This window comes from Oncorhynchus clarkii, chromosome 26, assembly GCF_045791955.1.
Source record: "Oncorhynchus clarkii lewisi isolate Uvic-CL-2024 chromosome 26, UVic_Ocla_1.0, whole genome shotgun sequence".
NCBI lineage: Eukaryota > Metazoa > Chordata > Actinopteri > Salmoniformes > Salmonidae > Oncorhynchus > Oncorhynchus clarkii.
In genome coordinates this window covers 22,300,649-22,328,077 of record NC_092172.1, presented here as the reverse complement: position 1 = coordinate 22,328,077, position 27,429 = coordinate 22,300,649, and the positions used below count along the sequence as shown (strand labels likewise).

Genomic DNA, 27,429 nt, shown 5'->3' with positions numbered 1-27,429 from the left:
AAACTAGGGGCTCGATTCAATCCCTATCGCCGTACTTGAAATGTGAAGGTAATTTCCGATTGAGCCGACATATGCAGCGTTTACCATGAACACAAACTCTGCGAACGCAAGAACAGTCCCTTTAAAATTAAATTGCATGATAGCGCTGAACTTTGGCAATACGGTTTGAATTGAGCCTTAGGTTCGCTGTAAATATTGAATGGGTCACATCATGCTTCAAATGCTCCTTGGTCTGGACATACTGCTGTGTAAATCAAATACACTTCTAAAAGCGCAGTGCAACAATCTATATCTGCAATGATTGAATTCCAGCCGTAATGTACATATAATATTGTAAAATACTCATGAATTGCTTTTATTTCAGTGAGCCCCACCACAAGTGTAACAATCATCCCGACTATGATCACGACTATACCCACACTTTCAGGTAAATGACTGACAGAATGCACACCAAATAAATGACTGGGTATCCATCAATAAGCTAAGATGGAACTGACATTTGTATTCCTTGTCCCTCAGGAGTGAATGTCTCACACAATGACCAGGTCTGCAGCACATGGGGTAACTATCACTTCAAGACCTTTGACGGGGACTTTTTCCAGCTCCCCTCTACCTGCAACCATGTTGTGACCTCACTGTGTAAGAGCAGCTATGAGGCTTTCAACATCCAGATGAGGCGGCAGGTGGTGGACAACCAGCCCACCATTAGCAAGATCACCATGAAGCTAGATGGTGTAGTGGTGGAGCTATCCAAGGGTGTTGTTGTGGTCAATGGGCAGACGTGAGTCTCCCTGTCATTTGACTTATACGCCATTCTACAAGCACCTCTCTTGAGGATTTTGTGTGCTACATTCTGGAGTTTAATAAAAATTATAATCATAATGTATAGGATGACCTTTAACTATCTTCTTCCTCCTGAAGGGTGACCCTGCCATTCAGCTTATCTGGAGTCAGCATCATGAAGACTACTTCCAATGTGAAGGTCGTAGCCAAACTGGGGCTGGTTGCCGTCTGGAACAAGGATGATTCCCTAATGGTAAAATACCTGATTTAATAATTTTCTAATCTTCAATGGTTGATTAGTTAACCACGTTAAATTTGTCTTTAGATTAAAAGCATAGCATCATTGCCATTTGGCAATGATCAGCAGTTGATTGTGAGTGAAAGACACCTATTTTTGGCTGCACTTTGTCTCATGTTGGTTGAACCACTGTCTACTCTCCTCCTAAAATGTTAACATTGAAAGGATCTGTGAAGATGTACACCCTATACACACAGAGGCTCATACTCCAATGTTTATTTGATGAAGTGTTTGCAAATATTTGTACATTTGAATGAGATTTTATGTCACTCCCTAATACAAAGACTAATCAAAATAAAGTTTGGTAACGTGGATAGCCAAGACTGAACATGTGAATAGTGCTGAACAGGATGAGATTTTGTTGAGTAAACACATTGTGTCTGGTCATTCTACAGATTGAAATGAACGATAAGTACAGAAACCAGACCTGCGGACTCTGTGGTGACTTCAATGAAGTCCAAACATACAACGAATTCATCATCAATGGTAAAATAATTTCTGAAACTACCAAAACTATTGAAATGTAACTGTATTAGTGGAAAAGCTAATTGTCAATGTTTGTGTTGATGCAGGTGGGAAACTCTCTAGCTCTGACTATGGAAACCTCTGGAAAATGGATGGTCCTCTGGAAGTCTGTGAGGAGCCTACACTAACTTCTGAGGAGAGTTGTGGAGATGAGGTATTACAATTCAAACCACAGAAGAAGAATACAAAAACAATATTAATAGAAGTTAGAAATGGCAAATATTCCATATGATCCATCAAATGTTTTCTATATGGGAACCTGTTATGGTTTGTCTCTATTTGTAGGAATTTTGTCAGCAGCTGTTCTCCAGTGCAGCTTTCAGTAGCTGCACTAATTATTTGGACAAGGACGCCTTCGTCGAGACCTGCCTGGCTGACCTGTGCCACTGTGATAACAGCACCAACTCCTTCTGCCTGTGCAACACTATCTCAGAGTACTCCCGTCAGTGTGTTCATGCAGGGGGGAAGCCCCAGCAATGGAGGACTGAACAGTTCTGCTGTAAGCATGCAGATACTCTTCAACATGACCACCAAACACTTAATGATCATGTTCACAATCTATTTTAAGGAATCTGTTAATCACAATGTTTATTTTCTCAGATAAGACATGCCCCGACAACATGGAGTACCAGGAGTGTGGAAGCCCCTGTGTTGACACCTGCTCCAACCCAGAGGCCAGCCAGTTGTGTGAAGACCACTGTACAGGCGGCTGCTTCTGTCCTCTAGGTAACACATAGGTTCAACTCTGTTGTACAAGTTAACCTTAAGCACATCATGAAAACACCACACTTTTATGTGAAAACAGCCTTTTATGTCAATGTGTGCAAAGTCTTTGATAATGATATAAATAAATATTTGATGTTTCTCTCAGTTACTTCCTGGAGTCAATGAAGTTCTCTGTGTAAAGAACGCATTAGAATAACTTAAATCTACTGAATTCTGCCTGATCTCTCACCAAAAAGGTACTGTTTTTGATGACGTCAACAACAGTGGCTGTATTCCAGTGAGAGAATGCCTTTGTGTCCACAATAGACAAGTATACAAACCTGGAGAATCTTACACCAGCAACTGTAAAGAATGGTAGGCCACGTACATTATCTGATTTAAACATCACATATCCCATGCCTCATTTTCATGAATCATGCCAAACTCTACAGTGTGATTATCAAAACTATATCCACGTAAATATTTCTAAAATACTGTATGAATGCAGTTGTGAGATGAGTATACATGTATAAATATTCCCTTTAGCACCTGTGCTGGTGGTCAGTGGGCCTGCACAGACAAGGACTGTCCTGGGACCTGCTCTGTGGAGGGAGGATCCCACATCAACACCTATGATGGGAAAGCCTACACCTTCCATGGGGACTGCTCTTACATTCTGACCAAGGTCAGTGCATGTGGTGCAGCATAGCAAAGCAATAGAAGCAAGAAGAAACTCTTGATACGTTTTCAGTGCAAACTAAGGTGAAAAGCCATATGTTTATGTAGAAATGGGTTCAAACGATTCACTATCGTTACATATTTCTGCCTTCAAACTCATGCTTGATTTCTTTCAGCAATGCAATGGAACTGAATTCACCGTGCTGGGAGACATTGTGAAGTGTGGGTTGACTGACACTGAGACATGTATGAGGGCTGTTACCCTTGCCCTCTCCAGCAGATCCACTGTAAGGCAACTCTCCAAATATGTTTCAGAGCAAATAACACCTGTCATCTCATTCCAAAGCAAAACCGTTTTTAGTCAACCTTTTTGACTAAACACACAATAACCTTCTTTAAAATTGCCCTGATTAGGCAAATATTGCTGTGCTGTTTGCAATCTTATAAAGTGCCTATGTATGGAAACAAATGAGAATTTAATAAAATATATTATCTTCTCTAATTCACAGGTGATCCGAGTCCAGTCATGTGGAAGTGTTTTTGTAAATCAGATTCTTTCTCAGGTCCCACTCTATACAGGTGAGATAATCCAAATTAATCTGTAGTGTGGATCAGTGTATAAAAACCATATCAATTATATTCACTAGATGAAGCATTGATGGTTTCCCTCTATTTATTTCATGTATTGCAGCTGAAGTGACCGTCTTCAAGCCCTCCTCATTCTACATTGTTATCCAGACAACTCTTGGAGTTCAACTTCAGATCCAGCTTTCACCAGTTATGCAGATCTACATAACTGCCATCTCATCCTACAAAGGAACAACCTGTGGTATGCTTCAGATTCATCCACCAGTTTCATACATTTTTCTTCAGTATCTCTATTCATAAAAATCTAATACATCATACGGCTTCAATTATTTTTCCACAGGCCTTTGCGGAAACTACAATAATGTTCAGGCAGATGATTTCAGAGTCATCAGTGGATTGGTGGAGGGCACAGCTGTAGCTTTTGCCAACACATGGAAGACCATGTCTAGCTGCCCTGATGTCAAGACTAGCTTTGAAAACCCCTGCAGTTTGAGCATTGAAAATGGTACATATTTATTAAGCCTACAGATTAATCACTTGTTGAATGATTATAACAAATTTATATGAGATAGTATATGCGTATGTTGAAATTATGACTGTCTTTTTCACAGAGAAATATGCCCAGCACTGGTGTTCCATGTTATCAGATCCTAAAGGAGTGTTCTCACCTTGCCATTCTGAAATAAGACCTGACACCTACAAAACCGTAAGTTAGTTAAGAAGGATACAATCACAAAGTAAAACCATTAAACTCTTATGTGATGAAGTTTTAGTCCTGAAACACTTTGACTCTTTTTTTCCAACAGAATTGCATGTATGACAGCTGTAACTGTGAGAAGAGTGAGGACTGCATGTGTGCTGCCGTCTCCTCTTATGTCCACGCTTGTGCTGCCGAGGGTATCCATCTCACTGGCTGGAGAGACACTATCTGCAGTGAGTAGACAATGCGGCATCAATGTGTCATTTTAATGAGTGCTGCAAATTGATTAGAATTGAATTATTTACTGAAACAACAACTGTAGGGTTGAGTTACTAAATACAAATAACCTGAGGAAATAACTGCACAAATACAAAGATATAAGGAAAACAAAAATGGTCTTGCTAATACTAATCATATCGAATGACTTTTCTCAGATACATTTGCCACTTGCCCCAGTCAAACAGTTTATACCTACAACATGACCAGCTGTGGACGCACCTGCCGCTCCCTGAGCATGACAGACCAATCTTGCCAGGTGGAGTTTGTTCCAGTGGACGGATGTGGCTGTGCAGAGGGCACCTACATGGACGAGGCTGGCCAGTGTGTTGCCCCCACCAACTGTCCCTGCTATGACAAGGGCTCGGTGGTCCCTGCAGGAGAGACTATCAGCAGAGACGGTGCCACCTGGTAAGCACCTCCCTCATACGTATAAAGCTAGGAGACCCAGTACTAATGAAACTTGATGGATATATTCAAAGCTGTGAATTCAATTATGTCATAATGATATTTGCTGTTAATTTGATTATCTAACTATAACTATTAATACTGTAACTATTTAACAGCACTTGCAGACAAGGGACACTGAGTTGCACTGGGGGAGCAATATTATTTAGTAAGTTTTATGTTCTTTGCTTCCAATGTAGTAGCTATTTATAAAATATATGGCTCGGTATTATGTAACCCTTTACATGCATCCTTCACAAAACAGGTACATATGAAATGAACCAAGATAATTTAAGCAATTCATTTATGACAATGTGATTAATTATGATGAATGTGGATATTTCTGGATATATGACAATTATATTCTTCTTGTTTGAGAATTGAAAATCGTTTTTTAAAACTTGTATTCTCATATATCCCCAGTATGCACACTGCCAATGGTTTTCTTCAACTGCTCAACTGTACCTCCAGGAGCGTCAGGTTCAGAGTGTCAAAAGAGCTGCAAAACTCTGGACATGACCTGTGTGAGTCTCTCATTCACTCTAAATGGGATTGTCACATACGGTCACTATTATACAGATTCGTGTTGAATGAACAAAAACCCTGGAAAATCGAAATGATGTCAAATAGACCCCCCCCGCGCGCGCACAAAATCTCTTTCATTTGCCATGACTTCTTTATGTACTTTTTTTTTGTTAAATCCCTTTAGATTAGCACAGAGTGCACATCAGGTTGTATGTGCCCCAACGGACTGGTGTCTGATGGAAACGGAGACTGCATCAAGGAGGAACTTTGTCCTTGTGCTCACAATGGAGCTACTTACCAAGCTGGAGAGACCCTTAAGGTTGACTGCAATACATGGTATGCCTGTTTTGTGTCTTACATCTCATGGGGGAGAAAACATAAAGAACACAGACTTACAAATAATGAAAAACCTGACATTATGTGTGTGTTGTTCACAGTACTTGCAAGGACAGACAATGGCAGTGTACCACACATCTCTGTGATGGAGTTTGTGCAATCTATGGAGAGGGTCACTATATCACTTTTGATGAGAAAAGGTTCAACTTTAATGGAAACTGTGAATACACTCTCATTCAGGTTTGTGTCTCTTTATTTGGTAGAATTGTATCAGCATTGAAAAGTGTGAATTTGAACCATATTAATAATATGTTTCATTCTCACAGGACTACTGTGGCAATACTAATGGCAGTGGCAGCTTCAGAGTCCTCACTGAGAACGTTCCTTGTGGAACTAAAGGCACCACCTGCTCCAAGACCATCAAGCTCTTCCTGGGGGTAATGAGCAAGTTGACTTCACACAATACTGTACATTCCATCCCTCGTGTAAAGAACAATTAACAAATCATCAACCAAACATCAGGTTGAGATCCGATTTCAGACCAAGTTATGTACGAAAACATATTTCTCTTCTTCAGACCAGTGAGCTCATACTGGCAGATGGGAACGCTCAAGTTGTCAGGAGTACTCCAGAAGAGCAGTTTCCTAAACAGATCAGCCTTCTGGGGAATTATCTGGTCATTGAAGTCAAAAGTGGTCTAATCCTCATGTGGGACAAGAAGACCAGTCTCTTTATCAAGCTTAGCCCACAATACCAGGTACATTAAGATACTCTGATAAATATTCAGTCAAAACTGATATTACCAATATTTTTGTAGAACCCTGCCAAATCAGTCATTTTAATTCATGATCTATTTTCTTCAGGGGCTGGTGTGTGGTCTGTGTGGAAACTATGACGGCAACGCAAACAATGACTTCACCACTAGAGCCCAAGCGACTGTTGTTGATCCGGTGGAATTTGGAAACAGCTGGAAAGTTTCATCAAGCTGTCCAAGTGTAACCGCTGTAGTGCACCCATGTGCCTCCAACCCGTACAGAGCGTCTTGGGCCCAGAAACAGTGCAGCATCATTAACAGTGATGTCTTCACAGCCTGCCAGAACCAGGTATGGATATATTCAACTAGGATATATTAGTAGCGTGGTGGCTTATTTCTGCTTTACCAAATGAGGATAGTTACAAACTTCACATACCAGTCAGATTTATGCTTAAACTACATTTTTAATAATAATAAGCTTTGCAATAGCATTTGACCTTCAATGATGCGCTATCTCTAATGAACCATTGAAAGTGACTACAGAAAAGTACAAAGATCTTTTATAGCCAAGATACACCCCTCTCAAATTACATGACGAACCACAGATCTTACAAACAGTTCACAAAGAAAGACTTTTACTTGAGAGAGAGAGGAGTATCCCATAGCCAGATAGCATTCGCTATAAATTATCGTTCAGTTTGGTCCCTAAGACGAGGTTCTAATCTCGTTCCTGGTACTTCATAGCACAGAGCCATTACCTCATCCAATGGCATAACTCAATTGTCAACTCTAGATACACCCATCTCAAGTAAATCCTCTCTTGACCCCTCTCCTGGACAAACTCACTGAGGGGAGTGACTTGCGCACAGACAAGTAATTTGTTCCCCCTTAATCACGCCATCCCTTCACATGGTTTAACAGATACATTCACATATGAAGACAATGTTCCATCTTGTCCTCTTCCCTTTCTGATATTCTGCATAGCACCAGGGATATGTGAAAGACAAGTCTGACCTCTCCCCTCTCTGGGTCGCAAGTGACTGAGCCCCAGCTGAGGGAAGAAATGCAACTGCCAACACTAGAGTCTATTAGAAATACATTCTAATAAAACGTATATCCCATTAGAATATTATGCAGATATCAGATCAAATGTATTTCTATAGCCCTTCGTACATCAGCTGATATCTCAAAGTGCTGTACAGAAACCCCGCCTAAAACCCCAAACAGCAAGCAATGCAGGTGTAGAAGCACAGTGGCTAGGAAAAACTCCCTAGAAAGGCCAAAACCTAGGAAGAAACTTAGAGAGGAGCCAGGCTATGTGGGGTGGCCAGTCCTCTTCTGGCTGTGCCGGGTGGAGATTATAACAGAACATGGCCAAGATGTTCAAATGTTCATAAATGACCAGCATGGTCAAACAATAATAATCACAGGCAGAACAGTTGAAACTGGAGCAGCAGCATGGCCAGGTGGACTGGGGACAGCAAGGAGTCATGGTCCTAGGGCTCAGGTCCTCCGAGAGAGAGAAAGAAAGAGAGAAAGAGAGAATTAGAGAGAGCATACTTAAATTCACACAGGACACCGGATAGGACAGGAGAAGTACTCCAGATATAACAAACTGACCCTAGCCCCTCGAAACTACTGCAGCATAAATACTGGAGGCTGAGACAGAAGGGGTCAGGAGACACTGTGGCCCCATCCGATGACACCCTCGGACAGGGCCAAACAGGAAGGATATAACCCCACCCACTTTGCCAAAGCACAGCCCCCACACCACTAGAGGGATATCTTCAACCAGCAACTTACATTCCTGAGACAAGGCTGAGTATAGCCCACAAAGATCTCCGCCACAGCACATCCCAAGGGGGGGGGGGCGCCAACCCAGACAGGAAGATCACATCAGTGACTCAACCCACTCAAGTGACGCACCCCTCCTAGGGACGGTATGAAAGAGCCCTAGTAAGCCAGTGACTCAGCCCCTGTAATAGGGTTAGAGGCAGAGAATCCCAGTGGAAATAGGGGAACCGGCCAGGCAGAGACAGCAAGGGCGGGTCGTTGCTCCAGAGCCTTTCCGTTCACCTTCACACTCCTGGGCCAGACTACACTCAATCACATGACCCACAGAAGAGATGAGTCTTCAGTAAAGACTTAAAGTTGAGATCGAGATTCAACAGAAGATCTCTTTGTTTCTTGGGACCTAGAACAAGCATCTCTGTTTTGTCCGAGTTTAAAAGTAGAAAGTTTGTAGCCATCCACTTCCTTATGTCTGAAACACATGCTTCTAGCGAGGGCAATTTTGGGGCTTCACCATGTTTCATTGAAATGTACAGCTGTTTGTCATCCGCATAGCAGTGAAAGTTAACATTATGTTTTCGAATGACATCCCCAAGAGGTAAAATATACAGTGAAAACAATAGTGGTCCTAAAACGGAACCTTGAGGAACACTGACATTTACAGTTGATTTGTCAGAGGACAAACCATTCACAGAGACAAACTGATATCTTTCCGACAGATAAACTAGGCCAGAACTTGTCCGTGTAGACCAATTTGTGTTTCCAATCTCTCCAAAAGAATGTGGTGATCGATGGTGGATAGCAGCCTGTAATATGACATCTTAATGACTTATGTTGCCCAACTAATTCTGATTCATCCACCACACTAGTAAGATATGTGGATTTGTGATTTGTGGACAAAGAAATGTACTTCACCATGCAACTTCTGTATATCTTACAACACATTTCTGTGCTTTTAAGGTGGACCCCTCTCCTTACTACGATGCTTGTGTGAGAGACTCATGTGCTTGTGACAGTGGTGGAGACTGCGAGTGCTTCTGTACCGCAGTGGCAGCTTATGCTAAGGCCTGTAATGAAGCTGGAGCATGCGTAGCCTGGAGAACCCCTCGAATTTGCCGTAAGTTTCTTCACAATCAACAGTGAATGTGATTTTCGAACTACATTAAGGCGCTTGTCAATTCAATACTGGACTAGGTTGACACATTATCATACAGGACAGTTGAACATGGAAAGGCATCATTATTCTAGTTCAAATAATGACAACTTTTTTTTTTCCCCACCATATTTTGTACACCACATACAGCACTGTTCTGTGATTACTACAACCCTACTGGAGAATGTGAGTGGCACTACAAGGCATGTGGAGCTCAGTGTATGAAGACCTGCAGAAACCCTTCCGGAGACTGTTCTAGTTTAATTCCAGCATTGGAAGGTGACCGTCTAACTCATATTTTGTCTCATTTTGGATATTATTTCTGAATAACAATTGTAATTGAAACTGACTCCAACAATTGTTATACATCTACATGCTGTGTGTCTGAGCAGCCTCAGGCTACATTTACACTGACTACTGTTATCCATAACAAGACCTTTTGTAACCTCTTGGCTATTGTGCTTATTACAGGCTGCTATCCTAACTGTCCTGCGGCACAACCTTACTTCAATGAGGAGACAATGAAGTGTGTGGAGAGGGAACAATGTGGCTGTTATGACTATGAAGGAAACCAGTACACCAATGGACAGAATCTTCCGGCACAAAATTGTGAAACATGGTATGTTTGAATAATTCAGTTCACAATACCTGTAATATTTCAGAGCATATTCTGAATGTTACAACTGTGAAAGTATTAGGTTTTATGTTTTCTGTATTGCATTAATTTTAGAAGAGGTTGGGTAGGGGTTTGTCTAAGATGGGAAGGTCATATGCTAGTTTTTCCATAGTGATGCCAATTATGGCTATATGGCAATCTCAAAACGTGCCCTGCTCCACAACCATTTCACAACTTACAGTACTTTATTACCAAGCCCTTACTAGTTTAATCTCTATAATGGTATTTTGAACAAAACATTCATATCTTATTCATTTGAAACTGGGAATAATTCAAATGTTTACATTATTTTTCTTCTTTTAAAGCACCTGCACAATGACTGGAGTGAGCTGTAGTTATGATGTAAATGGTAAGGATGACATCCCCAAATAAAAGTAACATATTTAGCAATAACCAAAGCAACATTGATTAAATCTAATTGTAAAATACTTTCCCCCCTGTAGATTGTACATGCTTGCATAATGGTAAACAACACCCATATGGAGAAACCCTCTACAATACAACAGATGGGATTGGTAACTGCATTGTTGCTGTTTGTGCCTCGAACGGAACCATTACCAGGAACATTTCCCCTTGTAAAATGACCACAACTCCAGTACCAACCACAACATCCCCTCTGACCACAACAACTGTCCATGCAACTACAACACAGACCTCTACAACAACACTAAAGCCCACAACTGTCTTCCACTTCTCAACACCTGGTAAGCAGAGAAGCTCTTGAATGATTCAAGTGCAGCCCAATTTTTGCTAACTACCATACTGATAAATGGAAATCTTGATGGAAATTAATAGCAATTTGTATTTAAGATGGTAGTAGAGGTCTTCTCGGGTCCAAACAGTTGGACCCGGAACCGAACAGACCCAAGGACAATCAGACCCGGACCTGAACGGACACGATCATTTAAAATAAAGTGGGACCTGGACCCGAACAGACCCGAGAACAATCAGACCTAAACACTAATGGGCCCGACGACAACCAGACCTAGACCCGGCCCATACCCTAATGGGTCCAGTTCTAGACCAGACCTGATTGGAGCCAAGATGCTCCTCTGGTTAATTAATAGGTATTTATATTTTGCCTAGGCCTTCTATAAGTCAATAAATGTACCATATTAGCGTAAAATAAATATGGTACAGGCTATGCAGAGCTGTGGTCGGGTCCATTCAGGTCCACTCAGGTCAATCACCTGTAATTACATAGACCCAAGACCCGATGACAATCAAACATGACTCGACCCGGACCCAAAGGAATAGTTAGAAATTTGGACCCGTACCAGCTCGGGCCCCTGGTGGGGTCTCGGGTATTCGGGTTCGGGTGGACCCTAGGTGGTAGTGATGAGTTTAATTCATATTGACGATATGTTCAAATTGAATATGGATGGTAAGTATTGTAAATACGAGCTATTTGGTAAATTCAAATGTTATTTTTCTGGCCTAGTTAACTATTTTTTTTTTTTTTTCAAAAACAGAACCAACATCTACTTGGTCATCCACAACAATGGAGACAACACCTGAAATCACTATTGGCACCATAACTTCATCATTAAATCCTTCAACTACAACATCTGGAGCAAGTACAGTCACAATTCCCAACCCGACAACTGTAACTACAACAACTACGGTACCCTCGACCACAGCTACATCGACCACAGCTGAAACTTCAACTATGGAAGAAACCACAACTAAGACCATCATATCTACAAAGCCACCTAAAGTAGTCACCACTGGTACCAGAACAACGACATCACATGTCACCACCAAACCTTCAGTGACTTTGATTGAGTCAATTACAAAAACACTACCTTACTTTACAGGTACATTGTGGCCTTTAACATTAACAACACAGCCCTCAACAACAACAGAATCAGTAATCACAGGTGGAATATTGACAACAGAGCCTACCTCCCAGATTACCAATACAACTACATCTGGGATATTCACACAAAACACAGCATCATCATCTACAACTGTAAATTTTGAAGCTTCTACCTCAACATCCCAGCCATCAACTTCAACTTACACCACAAAGGCACCCACAACAAATGCAGAGGTAACTACATTTACTACTAATGAAAGATCCACAACACCGCCTAAAGAATTCACCACTGGCCCAATAACCACTTCCACCACTGTAATTGTTGAAACCTCTACCTCAACACCACAGCACACAACAACAGGTGAAGAAACAACAGGGCCAGTTGTCATAACTTCCAATCCCACGACTTCAACCACAACAACTACAGAGGTAACTACACCTACCACACGTGGAACTACAACAGTTGAAGAAACCACAACGGAGACAAGTCCATCTACATCCACAACGCCACCTAAAGAGGTCACCTCTGGCCCAACGACCACTTCCACCACTGTAAATGTCGAAACCTCTACTTCAACATCACAGCCCACAACAACAGTTGAAGAAACAACAGGGCCAGTTGTCATTTCTTCCAATCCAACGACATCAACCACAACTACAAAGGCACCCATTACAACTACAGAGGTAATTACACCTACCACAGGTGTAACAACAACAGTTGAAGAAACCACAACTGAGACAAGTTCATCTACATCCACAAAGCCACCTAAAGAATTCCCCCCTGGCCCAACAACCACTACCACCACTGTAATTGCTGAAACCTCTACCTCAACATCACAGCAAACAACAACAGGTGAAGAAACAACAGGGCCAGTTGTCATTAGTTACAATCCCACGACGTCAACCACAACAACTGCGGAGGTAATTACACCTACCACACGTGGAACTACAAAAGTTGAAGAAACCACAACGGAGACAAGTCCATCTACATCCACAACGCCACCTAAAGAGGTCACCTCTGGCCCCACGACCACTTCCACCACTGTAATTGTTGAAACCTCTACCTCAACATCACAGCAAACAACAACAGGTGAAGAAACAACAGGGCCAGTTGTCATTAGTTACAATCCCACGACTTCAACCACAACAACTACAGAGGTAACTACACCTACCACACGTGGAACTACAACAGTTCAAGAAACCACAACAGAGACAAGTCCATCTACATCCACAACGCCACCTAAAGAGGTCACCTCTGGCCCCACGACCACTTCCACCACTGTAAATGTCGAAACCTCTACTTCAACATCACAGCCCACAACAACAGTTGAAGAAACAACAGGGCCAGTTGTCATTTCTTCCAATCCCACGACATCAACCACAACTACAAAGGCACTCATTACAACTACAGAGGTAATTACACCTACCACAGGTGTAACAACAACAGTTGAAGAAACCACAACTGAGACAAGTTCATCTACATCCACAAAGCCACCTAAAGAATTCACCCCTGGCCCAACAACCACTACCACCACTGCAATTGCTGAAACCTCTACCTCAACATCACAGCAAACAACAACAGGTGAAGAAACAACAGGGCCAGTTGTCATTAGTTACAATCCCACGACGTCAACCACAACAACTGCGGAGGTAATTACACCTACCACACGTGGAACTACAACAGTTGAAGAAACCACAATGGAGACAAGTCCATCTACATCCACAACGCCACCTAAAGAGGTCACCTCTGGCCCCACGACCACTTCCACCACTGTAATTGTTGAAACCTCTACCTCAACATCACAGCAAACAACAACAGGTGAAGAAACAACAGGGCCAGTTGTCATTAGTTACAATCCCACAACGTCAACCACAACAACTGCGGAGGAAATTACACCTACCACACGTGGAACTACAACAGTTGAAGAAACCACAATGGAGACAAGTCCATCTACATCCACAACGCCACCTAAAGAGGTCACCTCTGGCCCCACGACCACTTCCACCACTGTAAATGTCGAAACCTCTACTTCAACATCACAGCCCACAACAACAGTTGAAGAAACAACAGGGCCAGTTGTCATTTCTTCCAATCCCACGACATCAACCACAACTACAAAGGCACCCATTACAACTACAGAGGTAATTACACCTACCACAGGTGTAACAACAACAGTTGAAGAAACCACAACTGAGACAAGTTCATCTACATCCACAAAGCCACCTAAAGAATTCACCCCTCGCCCAACAACCACTACCACCACTGTAATTGCTGAAACCTCTACCTCAACATCACAGCAAACAACAACAGGTGAAGAAACAACAGGGCCAGTTGTCATTAGTTACAATCCCACGACTTCAACCACAACAACTACAGAGGTAATTACACCTACCACACGTGGAACTACAACAGTTCAAGAAACCACAACGGAGACAAGTCCATCTACATCCACAACGCCACCTAAAGAGGTCACCTCTGGCCCCACGACCAATTCCACCACTGTAAATGTCGAAACCTCTACTTCAACATCACAGCCCACAACAACAGTTGAAGAAACAACAGGGCCAGTTGTCATTTCTTCCAATCCAACGACATTAACCACAACTACAAAGGCACCCATTACAACTACAGAGGTAATTACACCTACCACAGGTGTAACAACAACAGTTGAAGAAACCACAACTGAGACAAGTCCATCTACATCCACAATGCCACCTAAAGAATTCATCACTGGCCCAATAACAACTTCCACCACTGTAATTGTTGAAACATCTACCTCAACACCACAACCCACAACAACAGTTGAAGAAACAACAGGGCCAGTTGTCATTTCTTCCAATCCAACGACATCAACCACAACTACAAAGGCACCCATTACAACTACAGAGGTAATTACACCTACCACAGGTGTAAAAACAACAGTTGAAGAAACCACAACTGAGACAAGTTCATCTACATCCACAAAGCCACCTAAAGAATTCACCCCTCGCCCAACAACCACTAACACCACTGTAATTGCTGAAACCTCTACCTCAACATCACAGCAAACAACAACAGGTGAAGAAACAACAGGGCCAGTTGTCATTAGTTACAATCCCACGACGTCAACCACAAAAACTGCGGAGGTAATTACACCTACCACACGTGGAACTACAACAGTTGAAGAAACCACAATGGAGACAAGTCCATCTACATCCACAAAGCCACCTAAAGAATTCATCACTGGCCCAATAACAACTTCCACCACTGTAATTGTTGAAACATCTACCTCAACACCACAACCCACAACAACAGGTGAAGAAACAACAGGGCCAGTTGTCATTAGTTACAATCCCACGACATCAACAACCACAACTTTTGAGGTAACTACAGCTACCACACGTGGAACTACAACAGTTGAAGAAACCACAATGGAGACAAGTCCATCTACATCCACAACGCCACCTAAAGAGGTCACCTCTGGCCCCACGACCACTTCCACCACTGTAATTGTTGAAACCTCTACCTCAACATCACAGCAAACAACAACAGGTGAAGAAACAACAGGGCCAGTTGTCATTAGTTACAATCCCACAACTTCAACCACAACAACTACAGAGGTAATTACACCTACCACAGGTGGAACTACAACAGTTGAAGGAACCACAACGGAGACAAGTCCATCTACATCCACAAAGCCACCTAAAGAATTCACCTCCGGCCCAATAACCACTTCCACCACTGTAATTGTTGAAACCTCTACCTCAACACCACAGCACACAACAACAGGTGAAGAAACAACAGGGCCAGTTGTCATTTCTTCCAATCCAACGACATCAACCACAACTACAAAGGCACCCATTACAACTACAGAGGTAATTACACCTACCAGAGGTGTAACAACAACAGTTGAAGAAACCACAACTGAGACAAGTTCATCTACATCCACAAAGCCACCTAAAGAATTCACCCCTCGCCCAACAACCACTACCACCACTGTAATTGCTGAAACCTCTACCTCAACATCACAGCAAACAACAACAGGAGAAGAAACAACAGGGCCAGTTGTCATTAGTTACAATCCCACGACGTCAACCACAACAACTGCGGAGGTAATTACACCTACCACACGTGGAACTACAACAGTTGAAGAAACCACAATGGAGACAAGTCCATCTACATCCACAACGCCACCTAAAGAGGTCACCTCTGGCCCCACGACCACTTCCACCACTGTAATTGTTGAAACCTCTACCTCAACATCACAGCAAACAACAACAGGTGAAGAAACAACAGGGCCAGTTGTCATTAGTTACAATCCCACGACTTCAACCACAACAACTACAGAGGTAATTACACCTACCACACGTGGAACTACAACAGTTGAAGAAACCACAACGGAGACAAGTCCATCTACATCCACAACGCCACCTAAAGAGGTCACCTCTGGCCCCACGACCACTTCCACCACTGTAAATGTCAAAACCTCTACTTCAACATCACAGCCCACAACAACAGTTGAAGAAACAACAGGGCCAGTTGTCATTTCTTCCAATCCAACGACATCAACCACAACTACAAAGGCACCCATTACAACTACAGAGGTAATTACACCTACCACAGGTGTAACAACAACAGTTGAAGAAACCACAACTGAGACAAGTTCATCTACATCCACAAAGCCACCTAAAGAATTCACCCCTGGCCCAACAACCACTACCACCACTGTAATTGCTGAAACCTCTACCTCAACATCACAGCAAACAACAACAGGTGAAGAAACAACAGGGCCAGTTGTCATTAGTTACAATCCCACGACTTCAACCACAACAACTACAGAGGTAATTACACCTACCACAGGTGGAACTACAACAGTTGAAGGAACCACAACGGAGACAAGTCCATCTACATCCACAAAGCCACCTAAAGAATTCACCTCCGGCCCAATAACCACTTCCACCACTGTAATTGTTGAAACCTCTACCTCAACTTCACAGCAAACAACAACAGGTGAAGAAACAACAGGGCCAGTTGTCATTAGTTACAATCCCACGACTTCAACCACAACAACTACAGAGGTAATTACACCTACCACACGTGGAACTACAACAGTTGAAGAAACCACAACGGAGACAAGTCCATCTACATCCACAACGCCACCTAAAGAGGTCACCTCTGGCCCCACGACCACTTCCACCACTGTAATTGTTGAAACCTCTACCTCAACATCACAGCAAACAACAACAGGTGAAGAAACAACAGGGCCAGTTGTCATTAGTTACAATCCCACGACTTCAACCACAACAACTACAGAGGTAATTACACCTCCCACACGTGGAACTACAACAGTTGAAGAAACCACAACGGAGACAAGTCCATCTACATCCACAACGCCACCTAAAGAGGTCACCTCTGGCCCCACGACCACTTCCACCACTGTAATTGTTGAAACCTCTACCTCAACATCACAGCAAACAACAACAGGTGAAGAAACAACAGGGCCAGTTGTCATTAGTTACAATCCCACGACTTCAACCACAACAACTACAGAGGTAATTACACCTACCACACGTGGAACTACAACAGTTGAAGAAACCACAACGGAGACAAGTCCATCTACATCCACAACGCCACCTAAAGAGGTCACCTCTGGCCCCACGACCACATCCACCACTGTAAATGTTGAAACCTCTACTTCAACATCACAGCCCACAACAACAGTTGAAGAAAAAACAGGGCCAGTTGTCATTTCTTCCAATCCAACGACATCAACCACAACTACAAAGGCACCCATTACAACTACAGAGGTAATTACACCTACCACAGGTGTAACAACAACAGTTGAAGAAACCACAACTGAGACAAGTTCATCTACATCCACAAAGCCACCTAAAGAATTCACCCCTGGCCCAACAACCACTACCACCACTGTAATTGCTGAAACCTCTACCTCAACATCACAGCAAACAACAACAGGTGAAGAAACAACAGGGCCAGTTGTCATTAGTTACAATCCCACGACGTCAACCACAACAACTGCGGAGGTAATTACACCTACCACACGTGGAACTACAACAGTTGAAGAAACCACAATGGAGACAAGTCCATCTACATCCACAACGCCACCTAAAGAGGTCACCTCTGGCCCCACGACCACTTCCACCACTGTAATTGTTGAAACCTCTACCTCAACATCACAGCAAACAACAACAGGTGAAGAAACAACAGGGCCAGTTGTCATTAGTTACAATCCCACGACTTCAACCACAACAACTACAGAGGTAATTACACCTACCACACGTGGAACTACAACAGTTGAAGAAACCACAACGGAGACAAGTCCATCTACATCCACAACGCCACCTAAAGAGGTCACCTCTGGCCCCACGACCACTTCCACCACTGTAATTGTTGAAACCTCTACCTCAACATCACAGCAAACAACAACAGGTGAAGAAACAACAGGGCCAGTTGTCATTAGTTACAATACCACGACATCAACCACAACAACTACAGAGGTAATTACACCTACAACACGTGGAACTACAACAGTTGAAGAAACCACAACGGAGACAAGTCCATCTACATCCACAACGCCACCTAAAGAGGTCACCTCTGGCCCCACTACCACTTCCACCACTGTAAATGTTGAAACCTCTACTTCAACATCACAGCCCACAACAACAGTTGAAGAAAAAACAGGGCCAGTTGTCATTTCTTCCAATCCAACGACATCAACCACAACTACAAAGGCACCCATTACAACTACAGAGGTAATTACACCTACCACAGGTGTAACAACAACAGTTGAAGAAACCACAACTGAGACAAGTTCATCTACATCCACAAAGCCACCTAAAGAATTCACCCCTGGCCCAACAACCACTACCACCACTGTAAATGCTGAAACCTCTACCTCAACATCACAGCAAACAACAACAGGTGAAGAAACAACAGGGCCAGTTGTCATTAGTTACAATCCCACGACGTCAACCACAACAACTGCGGAGGTAATTACACCTACCACACGTGGAACTACAACAGTTGAAGAAACCACAATGGAGACAAGTCCATCTACATCCACAACGCCACCTAAAGAGGTCACCTCTGGCCCCACGACCACTTCCACCACTGTAATTGTTGAAACCTCTACCTCAACATCACAGCAAACAACAACAGGTGAAGAAACAACAGGGCCGGTTGTCATTAGTTACAATCCCACGACTTCAACCACAACAACTACAGAGGTAATTACACCTACCACACGTGGAACTACAACAGTTGAAGAAACCACAACGGAGACAAGTCCATCTACATCCACAACGCCACCTAAAGAGGTCACCTCTGGCCCCACGACCACTTCCACCACTGTAATTGTTGAAACCTCTACCTCAACATCACAGCAAACAACAACAGGTGAAGAAACAACAGGGCCAGTTGTCATTAGTTACAATCCCACGACGTCAACCACAACAACTGCGGAGGTAATTACACCTACCACACGTGGAACTACAACAGTTGAAGAAACCACAGTGGAGACAAGTCCATCTACATCCACAACGCCACCTAAAGAATTCACCACTGGCTCAATAACAACTTCCACCACTGTAATTGTTGAAACATCTACCTCAACACCACAACCCACAACAACAGGTGAAGAAACAACAGGGCCAGTTGTCATTAGTTACAATCCCACGACATCAACAACCACAACTTTTGAGGTAACTACAGCTACCACACGTGGAACTACAACAGTTGAAGAAACCACAACGGAGACAAGTCCATCTACATCCACAACGCCACCTAAAGAGGTCACCTCTGGCCCCACGACCACTTCCACCACTGTAATTGTTGAAACCTCTACCTCAACATCACAGCAAACAACAACAGGTGAAGAAACAACAGGGCCAGTTGTCATTAGTTACAATCCCACGACGTCAACCACAACAACTACAGAGGTAATTACACCTACCACACGTGGAACTACAACAGTTGAAGAAACCACAGTGGAGACAAGTCCATCTACATCCACAACGCCACCTAAAGAATTCACCACTGGCTCAATAACAACTTCCACCACTGTAATTGTTGAAACATCTACCTCAACACCACAACCCACAACAACAGGTGAAGAAACAACAGGGCCAGTTGTCATTAGTTACAATCCCACGACATCAACAACCACAACTTTTGAGGTAACTACAGCTACCACACGTGGAACTACAACAGTTGAAGAAACCACAACGGAGACAAGTCCATCTACATCCACAACGCCACCTAAAGAGGTCACCTCTGGCCCCACGACCACTTCCACCACTGTAATTGTTGAAACCTCTACCTCAACATCACAGCAAACAACAACAGGTGAAGAAACAACCGGGCCAGTTGTCATTAGTTACAATCCCACGACGTCAACCACAACAACTACAGAGGTAATTACACCTACCACACGTGGAACTACAACAGTTGAAGAAACCACAGTGGAGACAAGTCCATCTACATCCACAAAGCCACCTAATGAAGTCACCACAGGCCCAATTACATATTCCACAACTGCTGAAGTTGTAACTTTGACATCACAGCCTTCAACAACAAGTACAGAAACAACAGAGCCAGTTGTAATCACAGGCCCATTAGAAACAACAAGAAATCCTTCAGCATCGCCACAAGTGATTATTACACCAACATCACAAGTAGTCACCACCACCCAGTGTATGTGCCATGTTAATGGGACACAATATCTACCAGGTAACATGTTATAAATGTCATTTAGACAATCAAAATCAATTTCATTTCACTAATCTTTTAATTCATTTTCATTTGTAAAAAGAAATGTTGTAACACTTGCCTTTCTTAACAATCAGGGGACCTAGTGTATAATGTGACTGATGGTTCAGGGTGGTGCTTCACCGCTTACTGCAAAGCAACGTGTCAAGTTGAAGTGGAATCAAATCCATGTCCTTCCTCTACACCACCCACTGTTTCACCCACAACGTCAGAAGAGACCACGACCACACCACCAACAACCCAATCCTCCCCAGACTGCACTAGCGTTCAGCCACCAAGAAAGGTCATTTTAATAAGGTTTTTAATAATAAAATGGGTGAATGGGTATATTTGTCTTTGTGGTGTAATGCTTGTGTGTGCATGTTTGAGTAATTGCTTTCCCTTATCAAATCAATGGCAGAATGGAGAGTCTTGGCAGCTGAATAGCTGTACCACAGCAATTTGCCAGGACGGCATTGTTGTCCATCTACCAGTAAAATGCAAGCCAGTGGAGCCACTACAGTGTGAGAATGGTCGTCCACCTGTCAAGGTCTATGATTCAACTGGATGCTGCTTTACATATGAATGTGAATGTAAGTGACAACATACAACCCAACAATCTGAATGAAAATAAGACATTGTTGCTCATTCATATTCATTTGTCCTCTGTCAATAGCTTAGACAATGATCAACTCATATTTTAACATGTTGCAGGTGTATGCAGTGGATGGGGTGGATCTCACTACATGACATTTGATGGAGTGTATTACAATTTCCAGGAGAACTGCTCATACATCTTAGTGAAAGAAATCAACTTCAAATACAACCTTACCATTATTGTTGATAATCACTACTGTGGAAACGCCGACAGTGGATTCTGTCCTCAGTCCCTTATCATTCACTACAATTCCTATGAAGTGATTCTTACCCAGCAGAGATCTGGTGAAACAACAGAAAACGTGGTAACTATTTAAAAAATATCATTCCCATTGCTTGTATTTTTCTATGCTGCTGCGTTTTTATGCTGCTGCGTTATCATGCATTATTCAAATCCCATAACTTTAAATTAAAACCAATAACGAGGTTAATATTGTCATGTTACTACTTTCAAGATAACACATGACTCAACCATCTAAATGTGTATCCATTTTTGCACAACTGCAGGTATATGTCAACAGTAAACGAATCTACCCAGCTTACAGAATGGGTGACATTGCTCTAACAAGTACTGGTGTGGAGGTTGTGCTGGAGATCCCTGATCTTAAGGTTCAGGTGTCTTACAAAGGGTCATCATTTAGCATCAACCTTCCTTACTCCCTCTTCCAAAGCAGCACAGAGGGCCAGTGTGGTGAGTATTATAAAAGAGGGTCAATATACATTTCACAGTTTCAAACTTCCAGTAGATGCTCCTATCGAGACCACCCTATAGAAATTGCATACAACAAAAAACTATGGCCTGGCCTTGCTAACTAGGTCTTACACTATGCAAAATCCCTATTTTTCAAGGTACCTGTGATAATTCCCAGAAGAATGACTGCCAGTCACCTAATGGTCAGATACAGAGCTGCTCAGTCGCAGCTAGCCAGTGGCTGATTCCAAACCAGGACTGTCCAACTCCTCCAACAGCACCACCCACAAGCACATCCTCTACCCCCTGCAAGACAGCCGTTTGTGAAATCATGAACAGCAAGTAAGGAACACATCAAACTAAGTTCGAGAAAGGGAACAAGCACACAATAGGAATTGCTAAATGATAATTCACTTCCTAATGTGTTTTATCAATTGTAATGTACATTTTCTGTCATGTTAATTTGCTTGTATTTGAAACTTGTTTCTATCATAATACAGGTACTGTTCCATTGGCATTTCTGGTTAAAGGTTGCACTCCATGCATCTCTCTAAATCACTATGTTCTTTTCTGTCAAAGGGTCTTTGAGGAATGCCATAAAGCGGTTTCTCCTGATGCCTTCGTTCAGGCCTGTAGATCAGATGTCTGCTACAATGCTAATTCTAGCTGCTCTAGTCTGGAGGCGTATGCATCTGAATGTGCAAATAAAGGGATCTGCATTGAATGGAGGAAGTTCACCAATGGAGAATGTGGTGAGCTATGAATCCAAGCATAGTAGTTATGCCACAAATTCATAGGCAGCGACTTACATTTTTTTTTGCTGATGTTTAGCATAACTGTGGCCTATTTTTGTCCTGCAGAGCATACATGCCCAGCCACTAAGGTGTACATGCCATGTGGTCCAGCAGTTGAACCAACATGTAATACCAGGTAAGCTTTAGTCTGATTGGATGTCATATGAATTTCCTTCATATTCCTTCATATTATTTTAAATAAATGATATCCTGTATAATCCCAAACCTATTTTGTACGCAGATATAATGAGAAGTATTTGAACAACCAAACCCAAACGATCAATAAGACGAAGGAGGGTTGCTTCTGTCCATCTAAAACCGTCTTGTTCAGCACCTACTCTGATACTTGTGTGGTCTCCTGTGGTAAGAATGGGTTATGGGTCATTTTGCAGGTAGCTATCAATATAAGAATTAGACATTTCTGTACTTTTAAAAGTTGAATTCAGCATGAATCACGGTTTACTGGCTTTATTTGTAATGGAAGAGTAAAAAAATGTGGAGGTGTGAAGAACTTGACCCCAACTACAAACATTTTAAACACACCCTGTATTTATTTTCAGGCTGCACCGGACCTGATGGCAACCCCCAAATGGTAAGAATTTCCTCCATCTAAATATTCTCCAGATATTCACATTGACATATCATGAGATGCATTTCACGTGAGTCAGGGAAACTCACATACTTAGGATGGATACTTTTCATTGATAGGTCTTGTCCTCTTTATTCCTTCCAAAGAACAGACCAGAAAATGTTTAATCTCTGAATAACCACTTCCAACCCATTCCTTCTCACCTTATGATGGTTCATATTAACTGTCATGGTTAAATCCAGTTCATTGCAGAACAACAACATTTGAGTTTGTCTTTTCTATCTATGTATTGACCTGACATTACCCTGTTTTTCCATTAAGCCTGGTGATACATGGGAGAGTGGTTGCCAGCAGTGCACCTGTGACATGGACTCCATGATTGTCCAGTGCCAGCCTATCACCTGCCCCACATCAGCCACACCCATCTGCAATGAGACTGGTTACAGACTGGTGAACAAGACAGAAGGCTGCTGCCAGAAATATACATGTGGTGAGTGATGGAACAGACCCTTCGGTAAATCATTAGAAAGCCAACTCTTATTCATACAGTACTAGACCAAGATTATCTGAAGTGTTGTGTAGGGTCATAGGGGTTATTTGACCCTCTATCGGCGTGTCTTTTAATCACTTTTCATTGGTTACCTCTGTAACAGAGTGTGATGCACTGCTTTGCCCCAAAGTCATGATGGACTGCCAGCCAGGGTGGGAGGCAATTATAAGCACATCCAACTCAAGCTGCTGTCCAGAGTATACCTGTGGTAAGACCCTTTGATTTTCTTCATCAGCGGTTTAGTTAGTTCATTGACTTTGTAATTCCCAGGTATCACTGGTTTGAATTACGTTTGTGTTAACTATGACATGAATCACTGGTATCACTGACTGATTCCTTATCAATGTGTGTCTGTTCAGTTCCTAAGGGTGTATGTGTCTACAATAACATTGAGTACCAGGTAAGAATAAATCATTTCAAATAAATGTAATTAAATTCAACAAGCTTCTGAAAGACACCCACACACATAGCTTGAGATAAGCTGTATTGTGTTTGCTGCCCTCATAATTGGCCACATTCTACTATAGAACTGCTCCCTTTGCACTCTGACCCTCCTCTATTCAAACAGTCTGTTATTGTGGATTTTAACGTGTCTCTCTCTTTCACTCCAGCCTGGTGCTGAAGTTCCTAAAGGAACATGTGAGAATTGTATCTGCAGCTCGACCATGGATCCTAGCACCAAACTCAACAACATTGTGTGCACAAATATCTCCTGCGACACTACATGTTCACAGGTAGTCATGTCTCTCTTAACAAACATGATACATGGATTTACATATTTATAAGAAACTTGCAGTAGCCTACTCTGAAAGCTTATGAAGTAGGTTACCAATGATTTACTAATATACTCTCCATGCTCGTATTAGGGCTTCCAGTATCAGGCCATACCTGGTCAGTGTTGTGGGAAATGTGTACAGACAAGCTGTGTGGTTAATATGCCAGATAAGACCAAACACACTATTCAGGTGAGTACCACAAGAGTGTATGAGGATGCATAATCTGTCTGCATAATCTGAAACTCCATCATAATTCTTCATCTTCTCCTTGTGCGAAAGGTGAACGAAACATGGTCACCAACTGGTGACAAATGTGTGATGTACACGTGTGACAAAAGTGATGACCAATATATACCAGTAGAGGTGAAGACTGTGTGCCCTGATTTCAGCCCAGAGATCTGTGTCCCAGTGAGTTTCTGTCCTATCTCACCTCCGTCTTGGGGACAATCAACACTGAAGTTACACTGTTTCCCATTCTCACTCAGAATGTTACTATAATTTGTAGCGCTCTTGGGTCATAGAGATAAGATGTTTCAGTAACATTTAGAATGGAAGGGAGCTCACATAATGTATACAATCTAACGCTTATAAATCATCTCTCCTATTTTTCACTGCAGGGCACAGAAAAGACAGATGCAAATGGATGCTGCAAGACTTGTAAGTAACACGTCCAGCCAAATCATTCCTAATAACCACCTATCTACTGGTTAATAATAGCATGCTATGTCACCAAAATAAGACCAACAGGAAACATTGTGTGCCTACATACTGGCCAAAAATGTATATGTTGGATGTTTCTGCTTCATCTACTGTCATACTGTTTCAAACAATAACTCTTGATGCATCTTTCCTGACCAGGCACAGAACGCAGCAATGTCTGTGAGATGAAGTACACCACCACTAGCATTGTCATCAGTGGCTGTGTGACCGCTGAGCCTGTGGAGATCAATTCCTGCTCAGGAAACTGTGGAACCTCTTCCATGTAAGTACTACGGATATTGAACGCAGCACTAGTCAATGTCATGCAGGCCCCAGTCAGTCATCACCTATTCACTGTCTAGTTTGCCCTTTATGAACTAGAAGCCAATTTGAATTACTTATTGTTCCTGTGCTCATCTTGTCAAGACAACCCAGGGAATTCAAGCCATCTTTTCAACTTGTCTTGTGTTTCTGAGTAGCCTGGTTCCTCTCTAGGTTTCTTCCTAGGTTTTGGCCTTTCTAGGGAGTTTTTCCTAGCCACCGTGCTTCTACACCTGCATTGCTTGCTGTTTGGGGTTTTAGGCTGGGTTTCTGTACAGCACTTTGAGATATCAGCTGATGTACGAAGGGCTATATAAATACATTTGATTTGATTTGTGAATGTGCAGGTACTCAGCAGAGGCAAACACCATGATGCACTACTGCTCCTGCTGCCAAGAGGCGACCACTAGCCAGAAAGAGGTGGAGCTGCTCTGCCCTGATGGGTCAAAGGTCAAGCACTCCTACATCCACGTTGAGTCGTGCGGATGTCATGTCACAGACTGTGATGCAAAAACAACCGCCGCCCCAGTGACGACGAGAAAGCGCAGAAGGAGGCGCTAAACGTCTAGGGAGACAACATGCACACTGATATAGGAATTATCCTCATGACATTGAATGTTTTACTCCAAATTTGTTTTCTTGTAACGTTTTACTTAAATCTGTCATGTCAGTGTATTTCCACAATCGGCAACACTTACTATTATGTTCTTATACCTTCATTATAGAATGAATGTATTTTCTATGATAAATGTAGAGGGTAATCTCTTTTCTCATTTGTAGTGATTAATAAACAACAGCAACATCATGTGCTTCTGCATGTTGCTTTGCTCTTTCAGCAATTCTCACAATTGTTCAAGCTATTCACAGTGACCACTATAACAGTAACATTATGCTACTTAGAAGTATGCACAGGTAACTGGCAAAATAACAGTAACAACATAAAGTGTCCTAATAAGGCACTGGGCCAACAGGAGCTGCCAGAAGAGCTTCAATGCACCTTGGCATAGATTCTCAGTGTCTGAAACTCTACTGGAGGGATGCGACACCATTCTTCCAAGAGAAATTTCATAATGTGGTGTTTTGTTGATGGTGGTGGAAAACGCTGTCTCAGGCGCTGATTCAGAATCTCCCATAAGTGTTCAATTTGGTTGAGATCTAGTGACTGAGACGGCCATGGCATATGGTTTAAATAGTTTTTATGCTCATCAAACCATTCAGGGACCACTCGTGCCCTGTGGATGGCGGCATTGTCATCCACTCCCATCAGGATAGAAATTATTCATCAGAAATTGAAGGTGACCACTCAGAATGGTTGTGTATGTACAGTACTGGTGTTTATCTTGCCCTCTAGGGCAGTGGTATTCAAAGTCAGGGTTGCGACAGAACTGCAGTGGGGTCGCCAAAATGTCAACAACAAAAAAATAGGGTACCAACGATCTACAAATGTTTTCGAGAAACGTACCAATAGGATACCAACGATATACAAACGTTTTCGAGAAAGATAATTTGAAAGATAACATTTTAAGTAAATTGTTTTTTTCCTTAATTTTGA

General features: G+C 42.5%; 1 protein-coding gene across 1 annotated transcript; it reads left to right on the top strand.

Moving 5' to 3' along the window:
* Window positions 1-399: 399 nt before the first annotated feature.
* Window positions 400-26,696, top strand: LOC139384578 (mucin-2-like). Its single transcript, XM_071129410.1, has 53 exons — window positions 400-427; window positions 520-781; window positions 922-1,036; window positions 1,477-1,567; window positions 1,654-1,760; window positions 1,892-2,105; window positions 2,207-2,332; window positions 2,569-2,686; window positions 2,858-2,996; window positions 3,166-3,276; window positions 3,499-3,568; window positions 3,681-3,818; window positions 3,918-4,082; window positions 4,189-4,283; window positions 4,384-4,510; window positions 4,712-4,964; window positions 5,120-5,169; window positions 5,424-5,524; window positions 5,710-5,861; window positions 5,963-6,101; window positions 6,188-6,298; window positions 6,439-6,618; window positions 6,725-6,964; window positions 9,367-9,523; window positions 9,710-9,838; window positions 10,031-10,178; window positions 10,541-10,584; window positions 10,679-10,939; window positions 12,422-12,606; window positions 13,624-13,827; window positions 13,996-14,811; window positions 17,032-17,281; window positions 17,390-17,468; window positions 17,556-18,552; window positions 19,912-20,782; window positions 20,899-21,104; window positions 21,222-21,393; window positions 21,515-21,762; window positions 21,965-22,148; window positions 22,307-22,490; window positions 22,728-22,900; window positions 23,009-23,078; window positions 23,184-23,305; window positions 23,503-23,534; window positions 23,853-24,021; window positions 24,185-24,289; window positions 24,441-24,481; window positions 24,693-24,815; window positions 24,948-25,046; window positions 25,137-25,265; window positions 25,475-25,514; window positions 25,716-25,839; window positions 26,225-26,696. The coding sequence occupies exons 1-53, from the start codon at window positions 400-402 to the stop codon at window positions 26,436-26,438; spliced, it is 9,708 nt and encodes a 3,235-aa protein (XP_070985511.1). The 3' UTR covers window positions 26,439-26,696.
* Window positions 26,697-27,429: the final 733 nt, after the last annotated feature.

What these genes read in the sequence shown, in the direction of transcription:
- LOC139384578 (XM_071129410.1), top strand. Translation starts at nt 400, where the DNA reads ATGATCACGACTATACCCACACTTTCAG. An exon ending in GCTCTTACATTCTGACCAAG is followed by an intron (nt 2,997 to 3,165) that starts GTCAGTGCATGT and finishes GATTTCTTTCAG; the next exon opens with CAATGCAATGGAACTGAATT. An exon ending in GAACCAACATGTAATACCAG is followed by an intron (nt 23,079 to 23,183) that starts GTAAGCTTTAGT and finishes TTTTGTACGCAG; the next exon opens with ATATAATGAGAAGTATTTGA.